Here is a 22,593-nt window from a genome sequence, read left to right as displayed (position 1 = left end):
GTTTGGTTTTGTTGCCTTCGTAGACAAATTAAACCTTTGTTACTAATGCGTGTTTCACACTTGTTGGGATGGGATTGCAGTAAAATAAATTAGTTATGCTGATATCTTCCCCCAACATTTGATACTACTATTTTGATGCATAATCAAGTTAAACTATATTTGATTGTCTCTCTTTTGTAGAGCAGTCATTTCCAGCACGAAATATCAAAGTAATTCCCTGGCTGTTGAGTTTGCCATCACCTGAGTAATGATCTAGCTAATAAGGTTCAATTTCTGGCACTGGTTTTAGTGTCCCCTTTCAAATATTTGACTAACCTATCTGACTAATAATTTTTAGGCTCGTGCTCACTTTCTTCATGTCTAGTATTATGTCTGGTACTTAGTGGGTGCATATATTGGTGGGTTCATCCTATTGCTGCTATTAAAAATTACCACAAACTTACTGGTTTGAAACAACACTAATTTATAATCTTACAGTTACGTAGGTTCGAAGTCCAACCCACGTCTCGCTGGGCTAAAATCAAGGAGACAGCAGTGCCGCATACGTTTCTGGAGGCTGTAGGGGCGAGTCCATTGCCTTGCTCTTTACAGCTGCCAGAGGCTGCTCACATTTTTTGGCTCTTGGCCCGCTTTTGCTGCATCTTCAGAGATAGCTGTGTTGCAGTCCTTTGACCATTCTGCCTTAGTCGCATCCCTCTCTTTGACTGCCCCATTCCACTTTTAAGTTCCTTATGATTAGATTAGAGCCTCCTTGTAATCCAGGTGATACTATTTTAATTAAGGTAATCTGATTAGCAACCTTAGTCTGATTAACACCTTAATTCCCTTTTGCCACATAACGTAATATATTCAAAGGTTGTAGGGATTAAGACATGGGCCATCATTCTGCCTACCACTGTGCCCGATAAATATTTGCTGCTGGAATTTGAGTCCCTTCTGAGTTACATATAAAACAGCTCTAACAACAAAACTACATTATGTCTGTGTTTGTAAGAATATAGTCAAGTATGCAAGGGAGAAAACCCATGACTTTTGTGTCTTGATCCAGCTTTTCACTTACCTTCCTTTTATAGTTGCAAATGTTCTACTTTATTAATTATGTTATTTGTATGTGTCCTGGTGACATAAATTAGAAAATGTGGACTGGTAGCACTACTGTAAGAAGTTATTCATTTTTGGTTCATGTTGAAAATGGTTACTAACTTGCTTACCAATTAGGAGAATGGTGATTGTTTACAGACATGAATATTCTCATAAAATGGACTGCAACACTGTAGATGTTCAAATATAGATAACTGCAATACACGTGTCCCATACCTAGGTTATTTTATGTAAATTTGCACCTGTAAAGATCCATTTGTATATTTCAGGAACTGAAAATGAGAAGGTAAAATCCAGTTGAGGGTAAAACTTTAGAAAACAGGGATATAAGGCCATGGAAATTCAGATGATAGTCAAGATATAGCATTTTCATTTATTTAAAATTTGTTTTTTACTTTGATGACTTGATATCCTGTAAGATTAAAATTGGTTTCTAATTGCTTTTGTTTTTTGTGTGTGTTTTTTTTTTTTTTTGGTTTTTTTGAGACAGAGTCTCGCTTTGTCACCCAGACTGGAGTACAGCGGTGCAATCTCAGTTCACTGCAACCTCTGCCTCCCAGGTTCAAGCGATTCTCCTGCCTCAGCCTCCTGAGTAGCTGGGACTACGAGCACACGCCACCACACCCGGCTAATTGTTGTATTTTTAGTGGAGACGGAGTTTCACCATGTTGGCCAGGCTGGTCTCAAACTCCTGACCTCAGGAGTTCTCCCGCCTTGGCCTCCCAAAGTGCTGGGATTACAGGCTTGAGCCACCGTACCTGGCCTCTGATTTTTCAAAAATACTGTATAAGTACTCTAGCTTCAAAAAGTCCTAATTAACAAATATATTTCCAAATCTTTGCAGTTCATTGTAATAGTTTTCTCAATCTCATACAATGAACTGTTTCTAGTAAAAGATCTGTTTATATTACACATTTGTTTTGACAGTTATAGCCAGGAGCTCATGTGTATCTCTCTGAAGAGTGGAAGCCAGGGTACTATTTTGTGAACTTGTACTTCTCTAAACCTCAAAGAAGATGCAAGCCAATGATGGTTAGACTTGAATCCTGAAGAGATAATTCCATGAGAAGTGGAGCAACAGACTTTCTGCCTGCATCATTCTGTCCATGTGAAACTCATCTTGCTTGCCACCATAGTAGCCTGGCAGGGATCGCATACAGAAGGGTCCCTTAGGCAATCATTTGAAAATAGCTTTGACCTAGATTTGTGATAAGGGTAAAAATCTGAGGGAAGAAAGGTAAGGAGCAAGAAAATACAAAAGGTGTTGCATTTTTGAGGTGTTCTACCTAGCCCTTTATCTGTGAGAGGAATTTTTTTTTCTATAAATGAATATATGAGGGAAAAATATGAGATTTTTCCTCAGACTTGAGCTTATAGTTGTCATTACAGTTTAAGAAGAAAAAGAAAAAAAAAACGATAAAACATGTTACATAGTGTTCTAAAGTTTCAGTGTTAACAAGATGACCTATGGATAGCACATTAGAAAAAATAAGCACTTTACAAATTTAAATAATACATGCTCACTGTAGAAAAAGTCAGAAAGCACAGACAAGAAGAGAATAATCACCTAGAGTCATATCAACCAGAAACCACATTCTTAAAATATGATATATAAACTGTCAGATAGTTAAAGAGAGGCAGCAAGGTTTTGTTTTGTTTAAGATGGGGTCTCTGTTGTCCAGGCTGGAGTGCAGTGGCACAATCATGACTCACTGCAGCCTCAAACTCCTCAAGTAGTTCTCCCACATGAGTCCCCCAAGTAGCTAAGACAGGCACATGCCACCACACCCAGCTACTTTTTAAAATTGTTTTGTAGAGTTGGGGTTTTGCTATATTATTCGGGGAGGAGGGGAGGTCTTGAACTCCTGATCTCAGGTAATCTTCCTTCTTTGGCCTCCCAGAGTGCTAAGATTACAGGTGTGAACCATCAGTCAGGTGAGATTTTTTTGTAAGTACACTGTGAATGGAAAAAACATCTCAGTTTCTCCCACTGTTCTCTTACAACATGTTTCTGACACCACCACCAAGCAACCAATCAGTCCTGCAGCTGACACCGGCTAGGTGGCTTCCAGTTCAGTTCTGACACGTCTACCTGGCAGTGGCTTCAGATCCTACAGGTTGAGAGTTCAGTCCCACAAGACTCCGCCCACCCCATTCAGTCCCAGCCTTTTCTGACCAACCAGCTTCAAGTTGGGGCTCCCACAGCTGCCTCTTTGAGTTCAGTTAATTTGCCAGAGTAGCTCACAGAACTCAAGGAAACTTATTTATATTTACTGGTTTATTATATTAGAAAAGATGCAGATAAAGAGATGTACAGAGCGACGTATGGGGCAAAGGGTGTAGAACTTCCATGCCTTCTCCAGGAACTTCCACGTGTTTGGCTCTCTGGAATCTCCTGAACTCAGTCCTTTTGGGGTTTTATGGAGGCTTATTACATGGGCATGATTGCGTAAACCATTGGCCACTGGTGATCAACTTAACCTTCAGCCCCTCTTCTCTCACCAGAGGTGGAGGGGTGGGGCTGAAAGTCCTTATCATGCCTTAGTCTTTCCAAGGACCTGCCCCCATCCTGAAACTACCTAGGGGCTACCAGCCATAAGTCAACTCACTACTGTACAAAAAGACAGCACTTTGGAGATTCTAAAGATTTTAGGAGTTGTATGCCAAGAAAAAGTGGGTGGGGTGGAAGACCAAATATATACTTTACGATATCACATACACAAAAGAAATACATATGGCCAAGGAAGAAACTAAAATGTATTCATGGCCTGACGCAGCAGCTCACCTGCAGTCCCAGCTACTCCGGAGGCTAAGGTGGGAGGATTGCTTGATCACAGGCATTCAAGGTTACGGTGAACTATGATCACACCACTCCACTTTAGCCTTGGTGACAGAGCAAGACCCTATCTCTTTAAACAAAAAAGAAAAAAAAAAGGTGTATATATATATATATATTCACCCTTATTTCTGCATTCCTAAGGATGTGTAGGAACTCGGTCATTGTTGTTAGGGATTTAAGTTGATTCAACTGTTCTGGAGAAAATCTAGCAAAAACTGTAAATTTTAAAATGCCAAAAAAAAAAAAAAAGTCCAATTCCTTTAACCTAACAGCTTTCTTTCTATTACAGGAAAGAAATAATCTGATAGCTGTCTAAAAAGGTTTGTGGGTTTTTTTTTGTTTTTTTTTTTGAGAAGGAGCCACTCTTGTTGCCCAGGCTGGAGTGCAGTGGCATGATCTCCTTTCACTGCAACTTCCACTTCCTGGGTTCAAGTGATTCTCCTGCCTCAGCTTCCTTAGTAGCTGGGATTACAGGGACCTGCCACCACGCCCAGCTAATTTATTTTTATATTTATTTATTTATTTATTTATGAGACAGAGTTTCACTCTGTTGACCGGGCCGAAGTACAATGGCACGATCTTAGCTCACTGCAACCTCCACCTCCCGGATTCTAGTGATTTTCCTGCCTCAGCCTCCCAAGTAGCTGAGATTACAAGCATGTGCCACTACGCCTGGCTAATTTTTATATTTTTAGTAGAGATGGGGTTTCACCATGTTGGTCAGGCTAGTCTTGAACTCCTGACCTTAGGTAATCCACCCACCTCAGCCTGCCAAAGTGCTGAGATTACAGGTGTGAGCCACTGTGTCCAGCCAAATGTTTTAGTATAGGATGTTTGTTGTAGTATTGTTAAAAAGGGAGAATAACCAAAAACCTGAATTTTAGTTAGAAACCTAGGAAAATAATATTAACCACTACAAATATTGACATAGATCTGTATTTACTGGGAAGCCTGACAAAGTGTAGAGAGGAATAGAGAGAGGAAGGAAATAATATAGTAGATACATGATTATCCTATTTTTGTGAAAATATTTATCTACAAAGCTCTGTGTGTTTGTGTATGTATGTAGAAGTTATCCTGACATGATATATATCTCACAGCAGATATCTCTGAAAGTGAAATTTCAAGTAATTTTTATTTTCTCCTTCATATTGTCTATATGGTACTGTGTTTGTTTTTACGTAAAATATATTTAGTTTATAATTCTAGAAAAGATTTTGTTAGTATTAAGTAGCTTAGGGATAAAGAGAGCTGATTTTGCCTGTAATAAAATGAACAACCTAACTGCTCAGAAATAGCCACTGCTAATTGGAGCCTTGGTTTCATTTGACAAATTGACAGTTTAAAAGAAGCTTTTTTTTTTTTTTTTTTGAGGCAGAGTCTCACTCTGTTGCCCAGGCTGGAGTGCAGTGGCGCAATCTCTGCTCACTGCATGCTCTGCCTCCCAGGTTCACGCCATTCTCCTGCCTCAGCCTCCCAAGTAGCTGGAACTACAGGCGCCCGCCAGCACGCCTGGCTAATTTTTTGTATTTTTAGTAGAGTTGGGGTTTCACTGTGTTAGCCAGGATGGTCTCGATCTCCTGACCTCATGATCTGCCCGCCTCGGCCTCCCAAAGTGCTGGGATTACAGGCATGAGCCACCGTGCCCGGCCCTGAAAGAAGCTTTTAACTACAGCTTTGGAAAATATTCCTGCCCAGAGTGAGTATGAATTTATATGGGCAAATTGAAAGAGTGATAATTTCATTCATTTGAATATCAGACTATTTCGGGGGTATAGGTCTGGCTAGTAAAAATGTGATACTTTTATGGTAACATTAAATCTTTTATAGAAGTAGGATTTGAAAATTAAAAGGAATTTTAGAAATAATTTGCTTGTGTCCCTTCAGTTTATAGATGAAGAAACAGAAGCCCAGGCAGGGAAGATGATCTGTTTAAATCCACACAGCTAGTCATAGACTGGTCAGATGCATATTTTGTTTCTGATCTCTGGTAGCTTAGCCACTTTACCTTTTTTTCCAAATAGTCATCAGCGAATGATAATGCTTTAGCAGATGGAGTTGGTGTATCTAATAAATGTGGCAGAGTATCTAACAGACACTGTCCTCAAACAATCAACAGTATATTAAATGCCTAACATATCCCTGAAAGCAAGTTACATACTGAGGGCAGAAAAAGAAATATATAAAAAATGTTTGTGGGAAAGGACTCCCTATTCAATAAATGGTGCTGGGATGACTGGCTAGCCATATGCAGAAGTATGAAACTATATCCCTACCTTTCACAATATACAGAAATTAACTCAAGATGGATTAAAGACTTAAATATAAGAAATAAAACTATAAAAATCCTAGCAGAAAACCCAGGAAATGTCATTCTGGACATAGGCCTGGGCAAAGAATTTATGACTAAGACCCCAAAAGCAATTGCAACAAACCAGAAATGGACAGTGGGACCTAATTAAACTAAAAAGCTTCTGCACAGCAAAACATCAACAGAGTAAAACTGTAGAATGGGAGAAAATATTCTCAAACTGTGCATCCAACAAAGATCTGATATCCAGAATCTGTAAGGAACTTAATTCAACAAGCAAAAAACAACTCCATTAAAAAATGAGCAGACGACATGAACAGGCACTTCTCAAAAGAAGACATGCATGCAGCCAACAAATACGAAAAAATGCTCAACATCACTAATCACTAGAGAAGTGCAAATCAAAACCACAGTAAGATACCATCTCACACCAGTCAGAATGACTATTATTAAAAAGACCAAAAAAAAAAAAAAGATGTTGGCAAAGCTATAGAGAAAATGGAAGGCTTATACACAGTTGATGGGAATGTAAATTAGTTCAGCCCCTGTGGAGATTTCTCAAAGAACTTAAAACAGAACTACCATTTGATCCAGCAGTTCCTGTACTGATTATATACCCAAAAAAAAAATAAATCTTTCTACCGTAAAGACATGTGTACTCCTATGTTCATCACAGTGCTGTTCACAATAACAAAGATGTGGAATCAACCTAGGTGCCCATTAACCATGGACTGAATAAAGAAAATGTGGTACATATACATCATGGAGTACTATGCAGTGGGGAAAAAGAATGAAATTACGTCCTTTGCAATAACACGGATGTAACTAGAGGCCATTGTCCTAAGCAAATTAATGCATAAACAGAAAAGCACATACTGCATGTTCTTATAAGTCGGAGCTAAATATTGAGTACTCATGGTCATAAAGATGGGAACGGTAGATGCTGGGGACTACTAGAAGGTGAAGGGTTGAAAAACTGTAAGGTATTATGCTTACTACCTGGGTAGTGGGATCATTTATACACCAAACGTCAGTGACATAATTTACCCATTTAACTTACGTGTACATGTACCCCCCCAAACCTAAAATAAAAGTAGAAAAAAATAGATACCTATATGTAGCAAAAATTGGTACCTGGATTTTGAATGATTTATGTGTATTTAAATTTAAACCAGCTGTGATTATGGTCAAAAATGTTTTGGAGAGACAGACATAGTAATTAAATATAATAAACGCTATTACAGAAGTGTGTATAAAGTGCTATGGGAACTCAAGAGAAGGATGTCTTCACAAAAGAAATGTCATTTGGCCTTCATGTACGGCACAAGGATAGAAGTGCATTCCAGGTAGAGGAAGCAGTATGTGCAAAGGCACAGAGGCTCTTAAAAGAGCCACAGTAGTAATAAGATGACCTAGGCAGAGGGACATCGGTGAAAATTAGGTGGAAGTTTAGAAATAACACACCAATACTTTCTGTATTGTAAAGTTTTCATTGGACTGTTTAGGCAGATTCTAAGGGCTGCAGATACAGTTTGATTCAGGACTCAAATAGTATAACAAGGATCACTTTTTCTGTTTCTGTTTCTTTGCTTCTTCATCCCCATTCTCAGGCCCCATGTAGATACAAGATGGCTAGTTACCAATAGCTCAAAGTTCTGGATTAGAGTCTCTTTAGGACCAACTGACCCTACTGGAGTACTATCTTAGAAATAATCACCATGACCAAGGGAAAGGAATTCTCTGACAAGGGCTTCCCATGTAGGGAAGGAAGCAAGTGGGGTGCTTTTGCCACAAGGAGGGACTTACGGATATTGCATAGCAGACACTACAAATACTCACTCAACAGAACCATTTCAGATTTTACATAGAGGCAAAATGTTGGCGTCTTTGGAGATTTTGATTTATGTTTTGCTTCATATTATCTTAATATTTAAATAACTTTAATTCTGAATTAAAATTTTTAAATTATTTTGTCCCTAGTTTCTAACTTAAGGGGAAAACTTTTAAATGAGAATGGCATAATTTAAGATTATATTCATCAGTTTCCAACCGCTATTTGGAGAAGAGTGAGTTTCCCATGTTGCTTTCGTGTACTCAGATGAATACCATTTAAAAAACAGTAAAAGTGTGCAGTATATATGAAGAATAAGTTGCACATAAGAGCTTGAATTAATGTTACAACAGAAATGTTCAGTTTTCTGCCATAAAGAATAATTAAAAAGTGATTGACTCAAATTTGTTTTTGTAGGGCATCAAAAATGTTTATACTCTTAGATTGGTTAAAATGTTCACCCTTAATCTGATTTGGCAGTGAAATAATTACCCTCGTATAGTGAGTGATATTTCCATGTTACCATGTGAACTTACTGAATTTGTTGAGATAGGGCTCCAGATTGGTGGTGTAGATATTAACCATATCTTGGTTAATTAATACAAAACATGAAAATAATTTGATAGGAGTAAAATATTTACTCATGTTATATATAATTGGATACATGTACAGGTTGAGTATTCCTAATCTGAAAATGCAAAATCCAAAATGCTCCAGTGAACTCAAAAAGTATCGGATTTTGGAGCATTTCAGATTTCAGATTTTCAGATAAGGAATATTCAACTTGTACTTATATAATGTATTAAAAGGAAAATGAAATTGAATTGCCTTATATGGCTTGTCATTTTCTTTATTATAATACATTGCTACAGTAACAGTCAAATTTTGTTTACTTGGAACTCTTAGAGAATGAATCATTCTGAATAATGGAATTCCATGGAGTCTGATTTCCAGGTACTTGATCAGGTTTTCCCTGTAGTTTAAATTTTTCTCTAAAATACTTTTCATGATTTCTTCACCTCCTTAAAGTTAAGTGAAAATTATTCTAGTTTTTCTTTACAATTAGGTTATTGTTTGCATCATTTATTGTGCTGTGCAGCAGTGGAAGTTTGTAGGGTTGTTTATCCTTTGTGAAAAAGCCATAAAGTGCTTTGAGATCTTGTGTGTTCATTATGTCCTTTTTAACCTGCTTCTCTCTAATTCCTGTCTCTTTTTTGCTTCTGGGCTTATAGCGCCTCTTTTCAATGCTAAAGACTTTGAATGACATATTACCATTCTTTTACAGGTTGTATATAACACAGGAGTACATAGACTCTAAACATCGACTCATAGTGGGCCTGGCTTATAAACATTTATTGGTTGAATGGATGTTGTAACATGGCCTTGGCATTGCTTAAAAATGGGGATGTGTTCTGAGAAATGTATCAGATGATTTCAGCCTTGTGCAAACATCATAGAGTATACTTACACACACCTAGATGGTACAGCCTACTACACACCTAGGCTACAAACTTGTACAGCATGTTATGGTACTGTAGGCAGTTGTAACACAATGGTAAGTATTTGTGTATCTAAACATAGAAAAGGCACAGTAAAAATACAGTATTAGGTTGGGCGCCATGGCTCCTGCCTATAATCACAGGACTTTGGGGGCCGAGGCAGGCGAATCGCAAGGTCAGGAGTTCGAGACCAGGCTGGCCAACATGGTGAAACTCCATCTCTACTAAAATTACAAAAACTTAGTTGGGCGTAGTGGCGGACGCCTGTAATCCCAGCTACTCGGGAGGCTAAGGCAGGAGAATCGCTTGAACCGGGGAGGCTTGCAGTGAGTCGAGATCACACCACTGCACTCCAGCCCAGGAGACAGAGTGAGACTCTATCTCAAAAAAAAAAAAAAAAAAAAAAAAAAAACCAGTATTATAATCTCATGATCTCATGGGACCACCATCACATATGCAGTTTGCCATTGACTGAAATGTTATTTGGCATGTAACTGTATTTACAAAGTTGTCAAACATACTCTGATAATCTTCTAAGGAGGAGAAGTATTTGAGAGGTGAGAAATTCACGTTAACATTTTCCAAAGACAGTTATCATACATCTTAAAATTTAAGAACTTGAAAGTACCTCAGAAAACATGTATGTCAGACTGTAAGACTTCTGCAGTCAGCCTTTATCTGGCAAAGATATTTGCCATTTTCTGTCACCTCAAAAAGAGAAACACAGCTGTCAGTGAACTCCCTTCCTTCTGCTAATACTTTTATCTTTATGCCTCCTCTGTATCTTTGCTGAACTAAAAGCTTCAAGGAAATGATAAGTACTTCCTCACAATTGAATGTTGACCAGACCCATGCTATTCAAATATTATAAAACTTTGTTATCTAGTAACTTTTTAATCTAAAGCTAAGTTATGCTTTATTTTTTTTTTTTTTTTTTTTTTTTTGAGACGGAGTCTTGCTCTGTAGCCCGGGCTGGACTGCAGTGGCCCGATCTCAGCTCACTGCAAGCTCCGCCTCCCGGGTTTACGCCATTCTCCTGCCTCAGCCTCCGGAGTAGCTGGGACTACAGGCGCCTGCCACCTCGCCCGGCTAGTTTTTTGTATTTTTAGTAGAGACGGGGTTTCACCGTGTTAGCCAGGATGGTCTCGATCTCCTGACCTCGTGATCCGCCCGTCTCGGCCTCCCAAAGTGCTGGGATTACAGGCTTGAGCCACCGCGCCGGTTATGCTTTAAATAGTTCTTTCAATCTTCATTTATCTCATTTTTTCTTTCTTGCAATTCTTCACAGATCAGGTAAACAGACTAGGCATTTTGTTTTTTGGTTTTGTTTTGTTTTGTTTTTTGTTCTTTTGAGACAGTCTCGCTCTGTTGTCCAGGCTGAAGTGCATTGGCACAATCTCAGCTTACTGCAGCCTCCATCTCCCAGGTTCAAGCGATTCTCCTACCTCAGCCTCCCGAATAGCTGGGACTACAGTCCTGCGCCACCATGCCAGCTAATTTTTATATTTTTAATAGAGATGAGGTTTCGCCATGTTGGCCAGGCTGGTCTCCAACTTTTGAGTCTCAAACTTTCGACCTCAGGTGATCCACCTGCCTTGGCCTCCCAAAGTGCTGGGATTACAGGTGTGAGCCACCACGCTCAGCCTGGGTTAGGCATTTTGGAATGGGACTGTCACACTTCCACAGGTCCTTCCCTCCCCCAATTTTATTTTTTCTAAAAATCTCATTTAAAAATATCTATAGAGTCATGTACTAAATAGCTATCTCTTGATGTCTGGATAGAGTTGTAAATTAAGCACCTTCTCCTGCTTCCTTATGTAAAGCTCTTATACTCTGGTCACTGGCAGTAGCTTTAACATTTTTTCTGTATCCCATTCCTTTGGACAGTGGGTCTCTCTGTCACTTTATTGATTGACTTAGGTTGTTTCTAATTTTACTTTTGCAGCTACAAATATTGTAGTGAGCATCCTTATGTATATCCTTGCCTACTTATTGAACAATGTCTGTAGGATAGTTTCCTAGACTTTGTTTTGCTCAAAGGTTATGCACTTGTAACATTTTGATATATTTTGTCAAATGACACTCCAAACAATGAGAACACATTTATAAGCCAGCTACCAGTATATGAGTGTTCATTTTTTCTACAGCTTCAACATAATTGTTTGATTTGTTGATCCAGAGAACATGAGCAATAAGTAATAAATCTCAAGGTTATTTTCTATTATCTTTGATTTATGACTTCTACAAATAGCTTTCAAAAAGAGGTGCATTTAATATTTTCCTTTTATCACTTCCAAGCCTATTCAGATATGAAATGTGCTATCAAAACAAGACAATTCATTTTTTATTATTACAGGCATGAAACATCATTTAAGGAAGTTACTTTATCAATCATTGCCAAATACTTCTTTACTAGTACATCACCTGTCAAGTCAGGATATGTACTTTGAATGCTTTTTCTTCCAAGTTGGAGTTCACAGGACAACTGTTGAACTTGTCATTTCCTTTGCTAACATTTACATGTGATCACTTTGAAATACTCCTTGAGTTTTGCTGAGCAATAACACTGATTACAATGGTGAATGAACAGTAATTTAAAGCATATTAAAGGAGACTTTGTTAATCCAAACAAGCGTTAATGAATCTGAGCTTTGTTTGTTTATTGCTTGCTTGCAGGTGGATTCACCAATGAACTTGAAGCATCCTCATGACCTAGTCATATTAATGAGACAAGAAACAACAGTTAACTACCTCAAAGAATTAGAGGTGAGGCAACTGGGCACATGCGATGCAGCTGAAGCTTGCTGCATTTCACAGGAGCCATTGTGTTCAAAGAAAAGCTAAAGCATATTATTTTTTAAGTCTGATTCTTCTAACTTTTGCAGGAATATACTACCTGCAATTTTTTAAAAATCATTTTATCAAAGTGATATTTGAGCAATAGTGAGAAAAACAGACTACTCTAGCCTGGGTATGTGCCTGACTCTTAAAACTCATTTATCTTTGAACAGAGTTTCCATGTTTTTAAGTTTTTTCATCAAATATGAAAATGATATAATCTCTGAAGATATTCCTAGAATAATTTGGGTAAAATCTGAGAGAAAGAAACATTTTAATAGCCTAAAAATGTAATTATTGTTTATTCCCAGGTAGTAAAAACTAATGTCTTCCTATTATGTCTTCTTATGGTTGACGTGAAAAACGTTAATCACCTTGTACCTTGAAAGCTCGAACCTTACTAGTGCTAATAAAATCTAACCTCTTTTTAAAAATAAATTAAACATCAGTTTTGTGTTTCTCTAACGTGTTTCCATAAATTGATTTTTGCTTAATAGCAAAGAGTATTTGTTATTTGAAAATCTAGGGTTTTTTCCTCGTGAAATCTGCTTAAAAGTTACAGTGTAAATTGAATCTAAATTGTAAAGAAACTGTAAGTTGTAGAAACATTAAATCAAATTGCAAAATGAGAAAAAAAAAACTTGAGAATAATAAAAGTAGTAAGAGTAGAATCAGAGTGTTTCACAACTAGAAGGAATCATAAGATCCTAATTTTAGAGGCAAGGAAACAATTAGACCTAAAGACACTGAATTGTCTGACTTCACAAAGCAAGATATGGCAGAACCAGAAACAAAAACTGTATCTCTTGACTTTAAAAGCTGGCATATCTGGTTTTTTGTTGTTGTTTTTTGAGACGAAGTCTCACTCTTGTTACCCAGGCTGGAGTGCAGTGGCACAATCTTGACTCACTGCAACCTCCACCTCCCAGGTTCAAGCGATTCTCCTGCCTCAGCCTCCTGAGTAGCTGGAATTACAGGCACCTGCCACCACACCCAGCTCATATTTGTACTTTTAGTAGAGACGAGTTTCGCCGTGTTGGCCAGGCTGGTCTCAAACTCCTGACCTCAGGTGATCCACCTGCCTCGGCCTCCCAAAGTGCTGAGATTACAGGCGTGAGTCACCGCACCCAGCCAAAAGCTGGCATACCTGGTAAACTAAGTTGGCTTATATTTTCTTGTTATGTAAAAGTCCTGAATTTCATTTACATACATTTAGACTAGTGTATTTATCAATATACATATGTCTACAAATAGTTATAAATATGTACTTTTAAAAAATCTGTGAATTAAGAGAGAAAAGTAGCACATGTTAACCAGCTTTGCCTAGGTAGAAGTATATTTAGAGTATTTCTAGAACTTGAATACCTCAACATTGTAAAATAGTTTCTCACCTTGTACACACTGGTTTTATCACTTGTAAATTTGGAAATGTTGATTTTTGTCAATACTAGGAATTAGACAGTAGATATCCTTATAGTGCTTCATGCTTGGAAGCATGATCTATTTTTATTTAAACCCAGTGTTCAGAAAGATGCAATGGTGCAGAAAATCTGTGGTTTTTTTTTTCAGGTATATAGGCACATTATATATGTTTATTGCTATTTTGGGGGGCAATATTATATAAAGAGAAAGAGATTTAAATTAGAGGATATATAGGAAGAAAGTGCCATTTCTTAAGTCAGTGAAAATGAAATGAAAAATACTAACTCCACCAATTTTTGGTTAAGGTAGTGTAGAAGTTTATACTTAGTAAACTTCTATTTTTGTTTATACTTCTACTAAGTATAAACTTCTATTTTTGTTTATACTTCTACTAAGTATAAACTTCTATTTTTGTTTATACTTCTACTAAGTATAAACCTCTATTTTTGTTTATACTTCTACTATGAAGCTTCTGCTTCATATGCATAGCAATGACAGGTAAAATATAAAAATAGAAACCAAAATAAAATGTGGGCAGGCTTGAAAGTAGTATAAGCATCTCCATAAACCAGAAATGAGGAGAAGCACTAAATTGGGAATGTGGCCAAAGCTACCGACCTGTTGGGCTCCAAGGCCAGGAGCAGGCTATAGTATCTGATATTCAGCACTGTGGGGTTAAGGGAGCTGACAATATTCCATGCAAGATGTAGGAACAGAATGAGGCTTACTGCTTGAAGACTGGGATGAAGCCATTCTGCTCATAGAAAGAGCCTGGCAAAAAAAAAAAAAAAAAGAAAACATATCAAAAACAGAAAGACTAATGCTGATGACCAAAAAAAGGAACTGAATCATCCAATAGTTCAATAATTACATCTTCAATTTCCTGAATATCATTTTAGGGTAGAATATTTGCGATAGGAACTTGAAACCAAAATTGAAAGGTCTGATTCTGAACTTGGTAACTGGATAGAACCTGGAAACAGCCACAAGACTGTGAGACCTAGATGATGGTCATGGAGTGATTGGAAAGAAGGGGATGAGACAGAGGGTGTGAAGAAATACTCCAGGGTTTCTGACCTGAGTGATTGCAAGATTGAAGTTGATGTTAGCTGAGATAAAGAAGACTGAAGGAGGTACAAGATTGGGGAGGAGTTTGGCTTTGAAATGTTAACATTTGAATGGACATCACGTGGGCAGTTGATTCTTCTAGTGCAAAGTCAAGGGGAAAGATTCAGGCTGAAGATAGAAAATTGTTAGTCATTGACAGATAGACTTAAAGCCATGAGACTAGGTGAAACAGTTTATCTACCAAGTAGTGACAACTATATGAACATCTTAGATAACAGAAGACAGTGAAGGATAAGGGAAAATCAATTCTACTGAAATTTTATATTAAACTATCATTTAAAAATGCGGGCAAAGTAAAGATAATTTCTGACGTACAAAGGCAGTACTAACCACAGACTCTCACTTCAGTTGAGAAAATATTAAGGATGTTTTCTACAAGAAGAAAAGTAAACCTATTGGAAGTTCATATATTGTATGATAATAAGTTAAAAACATTGTTGAAAAAGTTGCTAAATTTACTTATTGTGCTCTCTGAGGTCAAACTAGATAAAATTAATAATATGCAATTGGGTTGGAGCATGTTCAGTGATTAAAGCATGTTAGACTGTTATGTTCAAAAGATAAAAATAACTGAATAAATTAAAATGCTATGGGAAAATTTATTGGCAAATATATTAAAAACTTAAGAATGTTGCTTGCTACTTTGTAAGTAGTCTTACCAAAAAATAAACCACAATATAATTTGTTATTCATTGTAATTGGTTTCCTTTGTCATTCTATCTCTTACATTTTATATATTTAAAAGGTTATTCTGAGAAGAGCTTTATTTATGTATGATAGGCTTCATCAGACTGCCAAAGAAGTCCATGATACAAAAAGATTATTACTCTAGATCCTGCTGTCAATATTCAGGAAATACAGAAAATAGAGGAACATGTTCAGTGAACCTTGAGGACCTAGTCAGCAAATTCCCCTAGAATGGCAAACTCTACAGAACAAACAATCCAATTTCCTTTTTTTTTTTTCCTTTTTTTTTTCTTTGAGACAGGGTCTTGCTCTGTCACATAGGTTGGAGCGCAGTGGCGTGAACATGGCTCACTGCAGCCTCAACTTCCTGGTTGTCTTCCTCATGCTGTCTTCCTACCTCAGCCTCCTGTGTAGCTGGGACCACAGGCGTGCACAATGCCCAGCTATTTTTTTTTTTTATTTTTTGTAGAGACAGGATCTCACTTTGTTGCATAGGCTGGTTTCAAACTCCTGGGCTCAAGCAGTCCTCCCAACTTAGGCTCCCAAAGTACTGGGATTATAGGCATGAGCCACCATGTCTGGCCCCAGTTTCTTTAACACATAAATTACAAGGGAGTGGGGAGAGAAAGTATCCAATAGATTAAAAGAGATGTAAGAGACAAATCACCCAATTGCAGCGCGTATGGACTGTATTGAATTCTGATTCAAACAAACTATATTTTTATTTATTTATTTTTTATTTTTTATTTTTGAGACGGAGTCATGCTCTGTCACCCAGGCTAAAGTGCAGTGGCACGATCTCGGCTCACTGCAAGCTCCACCTCCCGGATTCACACCATTCTCCTGCCTCAGCCTCCCGAGTAGCTGGGACTACAGGCACCCGCCACCACGCCCAGCTAATTTTTTTTATATTTTTAATAGAGACAGGGTCTCACCTTGTTGACCAGGATGGTCTTGAACTCCTGACCTGAGGTGATCTGCCTGCCTCGGCCTCCCAAAGTGCTGGGATTACAGGTGGGAGCCACTGTGCCCGGCCACAAACTATATTTTTAAAAGAGAAGAAACAATTGGGAATTTGAATGCAGACTGGATATTTGATATTAAGGAATTATGTTTTTTACATGTGATCGTGGTGTGGTGGTTTTATTTTTTACAAAAGAGGCTTTTCTTTTCAAAATGTACTGAAATATTTACTGATGAAAACCAAAAACAAAAAAAGTAGGAGGCAAGCACTAAAATAATAGACATGCAGGCCAGGTGTGGTGGGCCACACCTGTAATCCTAGCACTTTGGGAGGCTAAGGCAGGAGGATCACTTGGGACCAGGAATTTAAGACCCTGTCTCTACAAAATAATTTTGAAATTAGCCAGGCATGGTGGGCAGGCACCTGGAGTCCTAGCTACTGGGGAGGCTGAGGCAGGAGAATTGCATGAGTCCAGGAGTTTGAGCTTACAGTGAGCTATGATAGTACCACCGCACTCCAGCATGAATGACAGAATGAGACCTTGTCTCAAAAAAAAAAAAAAAAAAGTAAAAGAAATCTAATAGTTACCAAACTTACAAATAAAAAAGAGGATATAAGAGGAGAGGAGAGAACATAGAAAAAGTATCTGCTATACAAATGCTAAGCAAAAGAAAGCTGATATGGATGTATTTATACAAGTTCACAGTTCCTTATTTGAAATCATTGAGGCTATATGTGTTTAAGAATATGTTTTTTTGTTTTGGTTGTTTAATTTTAGAAATGTTAGGCCAGGCACAATGGCACGCGCCTGTAATCCCAGCACTCTGGGAGGCCGAGGTGGGCAGATTGCTTGAGCCCTGGAGTTCGAGACCAACCTGGGCAGCATGGAGAAATGCTGTTTTTACCAAAAATAGAAAAATTAGCCAGCGTGGTGATGTGCGCCTATAGTCCCAGCTACTTGGGAGGCTGAGGCGGGAGGATCACCTGAGCCCGGGACATGGAGGTTGGAGTGAGCTGAGATTGCACCACACCACTGTACTCCAGCAGCCTGGGTCACATACCAAAACCAGGTCTCAAAAAAAAAAAAAAGAAATGTGATCGGCACAAATATTTTATATTACATTCTACTATCAGGGCTGTTTTAAAGTCTGTAATCAGATACATTAATACTTCTTTAGTGACATGTATGACCATGCGTGTTAAGAGTATAAAGACTGTAAAATGGCTTTCCATCAGGTTTTGTTGCCATGTGAATTTTAATGCAACAAATTTTTTTAAAGCTTTAGGTTTTCAGAATTTTAGATTTACTATGATTAAGAACAGTGGGCCTGTCTCAGACAAAGTAAGAGCCTAAAATAATTAACAGACAGATACTACATATTAACAACCTACCACAAAATATAATATCATATACTTGTATGTACCTAACAACTCGGCCTCATGGATGTGAGTATGTTTATGTCAAGACAGCAGAAACTGACAGAATTACATGAAAAGTCAGCCAGAGGAAGCAACTTTAGCAGATTTTTATCAGAAACTGATAAGTCCAACAAAAATAAGATACAGGAAGTAACACCTTTGGATCTCTGTACAAATCTATACGTAGATGTATATAGCAAGACACAGAAAAAGATATAGAGGCAGCGCATATGCCCTAAATTGAACAAAGAGAACATACAGTGTTTTCAATGTAGAATATTTACCAGAATTGACCACTACCAGGATATAAAGGAAGTGATTTACAAAGTTTTTTTTATCATGCATAATATGTTCTCTGATCACAGTGCAATTGAGTTAAAAGAAATAAAATACACATGCCCAGGAAAAAGGAGAGAAAACACAAATTTTGAAAATCTTGAAGACATTCTTAAATCACCCATGGTTTAAAGAGAAAAATCACAAAACTTTAGACTATGGTGAGAACACTTCATTTCAAAAATCCTGAAATGAAGCTTAGATATATTTAGAGATGAATTTATAGAAAAATGCATTTATTAAAATAAATAGCACAGTGACTCACATTTGTAATCCCAGCTACTTGGGAGGCCGAAGCGGGAAGATTGCTTGAGCCCAGGAGTTTGAGTCCAGACAGGACAGCCATAGCGAGAGGTTGTCCTTAAAAAAAAAAAAAAGACTGAAAAGAAATGAGTTAAATATTCAACACGAGTTAGAAAACATAATAAACCAATTAACTAAAATAATATAAATATGGAAATAATAACATAAGAAATTAAACAGTCTCAAGAAAACAGTATTGTTTACTTAAAAAATAAAATAGACCAAACTCTACCAGCAAGACTTATCAGAAAAAAAGAGACATGACAGAAAAAAAGAAATGTTAGTGATGAAAAAGCAGATATAAGATAAAGATTTTTTAAACTAAAGACATAATTATTAATACTATAAAAACTCTAGATCAATAAATTTGAAAGCTTAGGTATAATGTAAGGTTTTAGAAAATGATGAAATTTAAAAACTGATTGAATAAATGGGTACAGGATAGACTCTTTATAAATGATATTAGGAAACTGATTGTCCATGTGGGAAAAAAATACCTTTCAATGTACAAAAAAAAAAAATTTTCCTATACGGTTTAAAAATCTAAGTATGAAAAGTGAAACTTTTTACTAAAAAAAAAAAAATTCAGAGACAGTCATACATTGCTTAATGACAGGACTATGCTGTGAGAAATGTGTTGTTAGGGGATTTCACCACTGTGGGAACATCATAGAGTGTACTTACACAAACCTAGGTGATAGAGCCTACTCTACAGTCACCTATGCTATATTGTATAGACTCCTAGTCTATAAAACTGTATAACATGTATACAGAACTATATAACATGTTACTGTACTAAATACTGTAGGCAGTTGTAACATAATGGTAAGTATTTGTATATCTAAGCATAAAAAAGGTACAGTAAAAATGTGGTATTGTAATCTAATGAGACCACCACTGGGGTCTGTTGTTAACCAAAAACATCTTTATGTGGTACTTGACTGTAATTGATTGATGTAATTACGATCTCAGGTTTGGGAAGGATTTCGTAAATAAAACAGAGTACAAACCATTAAGAAAACAGTTGATAGGCCGGGCGCGGTGGCTCAAGCCTGTAATCCCAGCACTTTGGGAGGCCGAGACGGGCGGATCACAAGGTCAGGAGATCGAGACCATCCTGGCTAACGGGGTGAAACCCCGTCTCTACTAAAAAATACAAAAAAAAACTAGTCGGGTGAGGTGGCGGGCGCCTGTAGTCCCAGCTACTCGGGAGGCTGAGGCAGGAGAATGGTGTAAACCCGAAAGGTGAAGCTTGCAGTGGGTTGAGATCTGGCCACTGCACTCCAGTTTGGGCGACAGAGCGAGACTCCGTCTCAAAAAAAAAAAAAAGAAAACAGTTGATAAAGTTGCCCACCTTATAATTAAAAGTTTTTCTTCAAATGATAAAAGATAAGCTACAAACTAAAAGCCGATACTTACCATGCATATAACTCATAGAGGATGAGTTTATAGAATTACTTTTTCCATAAATTTCTACAGATTAATTTCTTATTTATTTATTTATTGTGAGACAGGGTCTCATTCTTGCCTCAGGTGGAATGCAGGTAGGATGATCATTGCTCACTGTAACCTCATTGCCTGGGCTCAAGCAGTCCTCCTACCTCAGCTTCTCCAGTAGCTAGGACTACAGGCGAGCACCACCACTACGCTTGGCTAATTTTTTGTTTCGTAGAGATGGGGTCTCGCAGTATTGCCTGGCTGGTTTCAAACTCCTGAACTCAAGTGATCCTCTAGCCTTGGACTCCCAAAATGTTAAGATTATAGGCACAAGCCACCACGCCATTCCTACACATCAGTTTTTTAAAAAAGAAAACCTATTGGGGAAAAAAATGAGCAAACTTTAACAGCTAATTCACAAAATATCTCATAAACATGAAAATATGTTCAATCTTATTAAATATTATTCTATTAGTTGATATAGTCCATATTTTATAGTGTATTAGTCAACTTGTGCATTGGCAACAAATAGCCGCAGAACCTCGGTGCTGTTCTCATGAAGGAAAGTGAAGGCTCAAGGAAGAACAACCAAATAATATAAGCCTGGTTAAAGTTTCTACTGAGAAGTGACATACACCATCTCTACTCACATTCCATTGGCCAAAGCAAGCCATGTGGTCATGCCTTGAAGTCAGTAGGGCAGGATAGCATATCTCCATGAAAAGTGTGGAGGGAATAATTGGAAACAGATCATAGGCTCTGTCCCCATTAGTAACTCCAAAATCTTAATGACATAAAACAATAAGGCCATGCTAAATGATCATTTGGGGCTCTGTTGGGGATCTGTACCATGTCACTGTGATCCATAAGCCAGGACCTAGGCTGACAGAGCAGCCACTGTCTGTAATATTGGCATTCTCAGTAGCTGAGGGAGAAAGAAAGAACATGGTGAAGCATACACTAACTCTATAAAAGCTTTCCTGTAAAAGGGTCACATGGGACTTATGTTACATTGGCCAAAGCAAGTCATATTGCTCAAGCCTGAGTCTGGCAAAACAGTGACGTATCACCTTGTAAGGAGGGGCAGGATTTTAGTGAATAGTAATACAGTCTATCACAATAACATAGTCTACTACCATAATAAATATAACAAAATAATGTTTCCTAGCTATTAGATTGGCGTAAGTTTAAAAGTATGACAAAACCAAACATTGGTAAGATTCTGGGGATATAGGTGTTATGATCTACTGGGAGAATTCTAATAGTTATAACCACTGTGAAAAGCAGATTGACACGTCTGTATAAAACTGAAAATGTGCATCCATATGACCCCATATTTCTGCCCTTGCTAGAATTTTTCACATGTATACAAGGAGACATAAGAATATTGTAGCATTTTTAATTGCAAAGAAAGTTTTTTTAAAAGAAGCAACATAAATGTTTACAGGAAAATGGATAAATACATATTTATACGTCCATCTAAATGAAAAATTTAGAGCTATTCTGACTAATGTAGATAAATATCAAAAACATACATACCTTTTTTTTAAAGTTGTAGATACATTAAGTATGATACCATTTATGTAAAATTTTAAAACTTGCAAAGCAATGCTGTATGTTGATTTGGGATACATATATAATGAAAGTAATATTTTAGTAGAGTATGGGTAATATAGTATTTTATAAAAATACATGTGGAAATGACACACAAACTCAGATTAATTATAAGTAGTTAGAGATTTAGACAACATTAAAGAATACCTTGAACTCCCTCCCTTTTTTTTTTCTTTAAAAAAAAAAATCTCAGCTGGGCATGGTGTCTCATGCTAGTAGTCCCAACACTTTGGGAGGCCAGAGTGGGAAGATTGCTTGACCCCAGGAGTTTGAGACCAGCCTGGGCAGCATAGTGAGACCCTATTTCTATAAAAAATAGAAAAGTTGGCCAGGCATGGTGGCTCATGCCTGTAATCCCAGTACTTTGTGAGGCCAAGGCAAGTGGATTGCTTGCACTCAGGAGTTTGAGACCAGCCTGGGCAACATGGCAAAACCCCATCTGTACAAAAAAAAAAAAAAAACCCAAAAATTAGCCAGGCTTGATGGTGTGCATCTATAGTCCCAGCTACCTGCGAGGCTGAGGCAGGAGGATCCTCTGAGCCCTGGAGTTTGCGGCTGCAGTGAGCTATGATCGCACTACTGCACTTAGCCTGAGTGACAAAGTGAGACCCTGTCTCAAAAAAAAAGAAAAAAAATTGGCATTGTGGCACATGCCTGTAGTCCCAGCTACTTGGGAGGCTGAGGTGAGAGAATCGCTTGAGCCCGGGAGGTCAAGGCTGCAGTGAGCTGTGATCGCACCACCACAGCACTCCAACCTGGGTGACAGCAAGACACTGTCTCAAAAAAAAAAAAAGTGGGGTGGGGGAAGATAAAATATTGGCATATGATAGATATGGGTGTTGAAAAATGGATATTTGTGTTATT

General features: G+C 37.7%; 1 protein-coding gene across 3 annotated transcripts in view; it reads left to right on the top strand.

Moving 5' to 3' along the window:
• TTC17 (tetratricopeptide repeat domain 17) overlaps positions 1-22,593 on the top strand; it is a 142,263-nt gene that overhangs the window by 14,922 nt on the left and 104,748 nt on the right. For all 3 annotated transcript variants that reach the window (XM_008001222.3, XM_073017201.1, XM_008001243.3), the window contains exon 2: positions 12,258-12,347. In XM_008001222.3, the coding sequence (XP_007999413.1) occupies positions 12,258-12,347 (90 nt within the window). The remainder of the gene's footprint in view (positions 1-12,257; positions 12,348-22,593) is intronic.

Source organism: Chlorocebus sabaeus, chromosome 1, assembly GCF_047675955.1.
Source record: "Chlorocebus sabaeus isolate Y175 chromosome 1, mChlSab1.0.hap1, whole genome shotgun sequence".
Lineage (NCBI taxonomy): Eukaryota > Metazoa > Chordata > Mammalia > Primates > Cercopithecidae > Chlorocebus > Chlorocebus sabaeus.
This window is presented reverse-complemented; position numbering and strand designations above follow the sequence as displayed.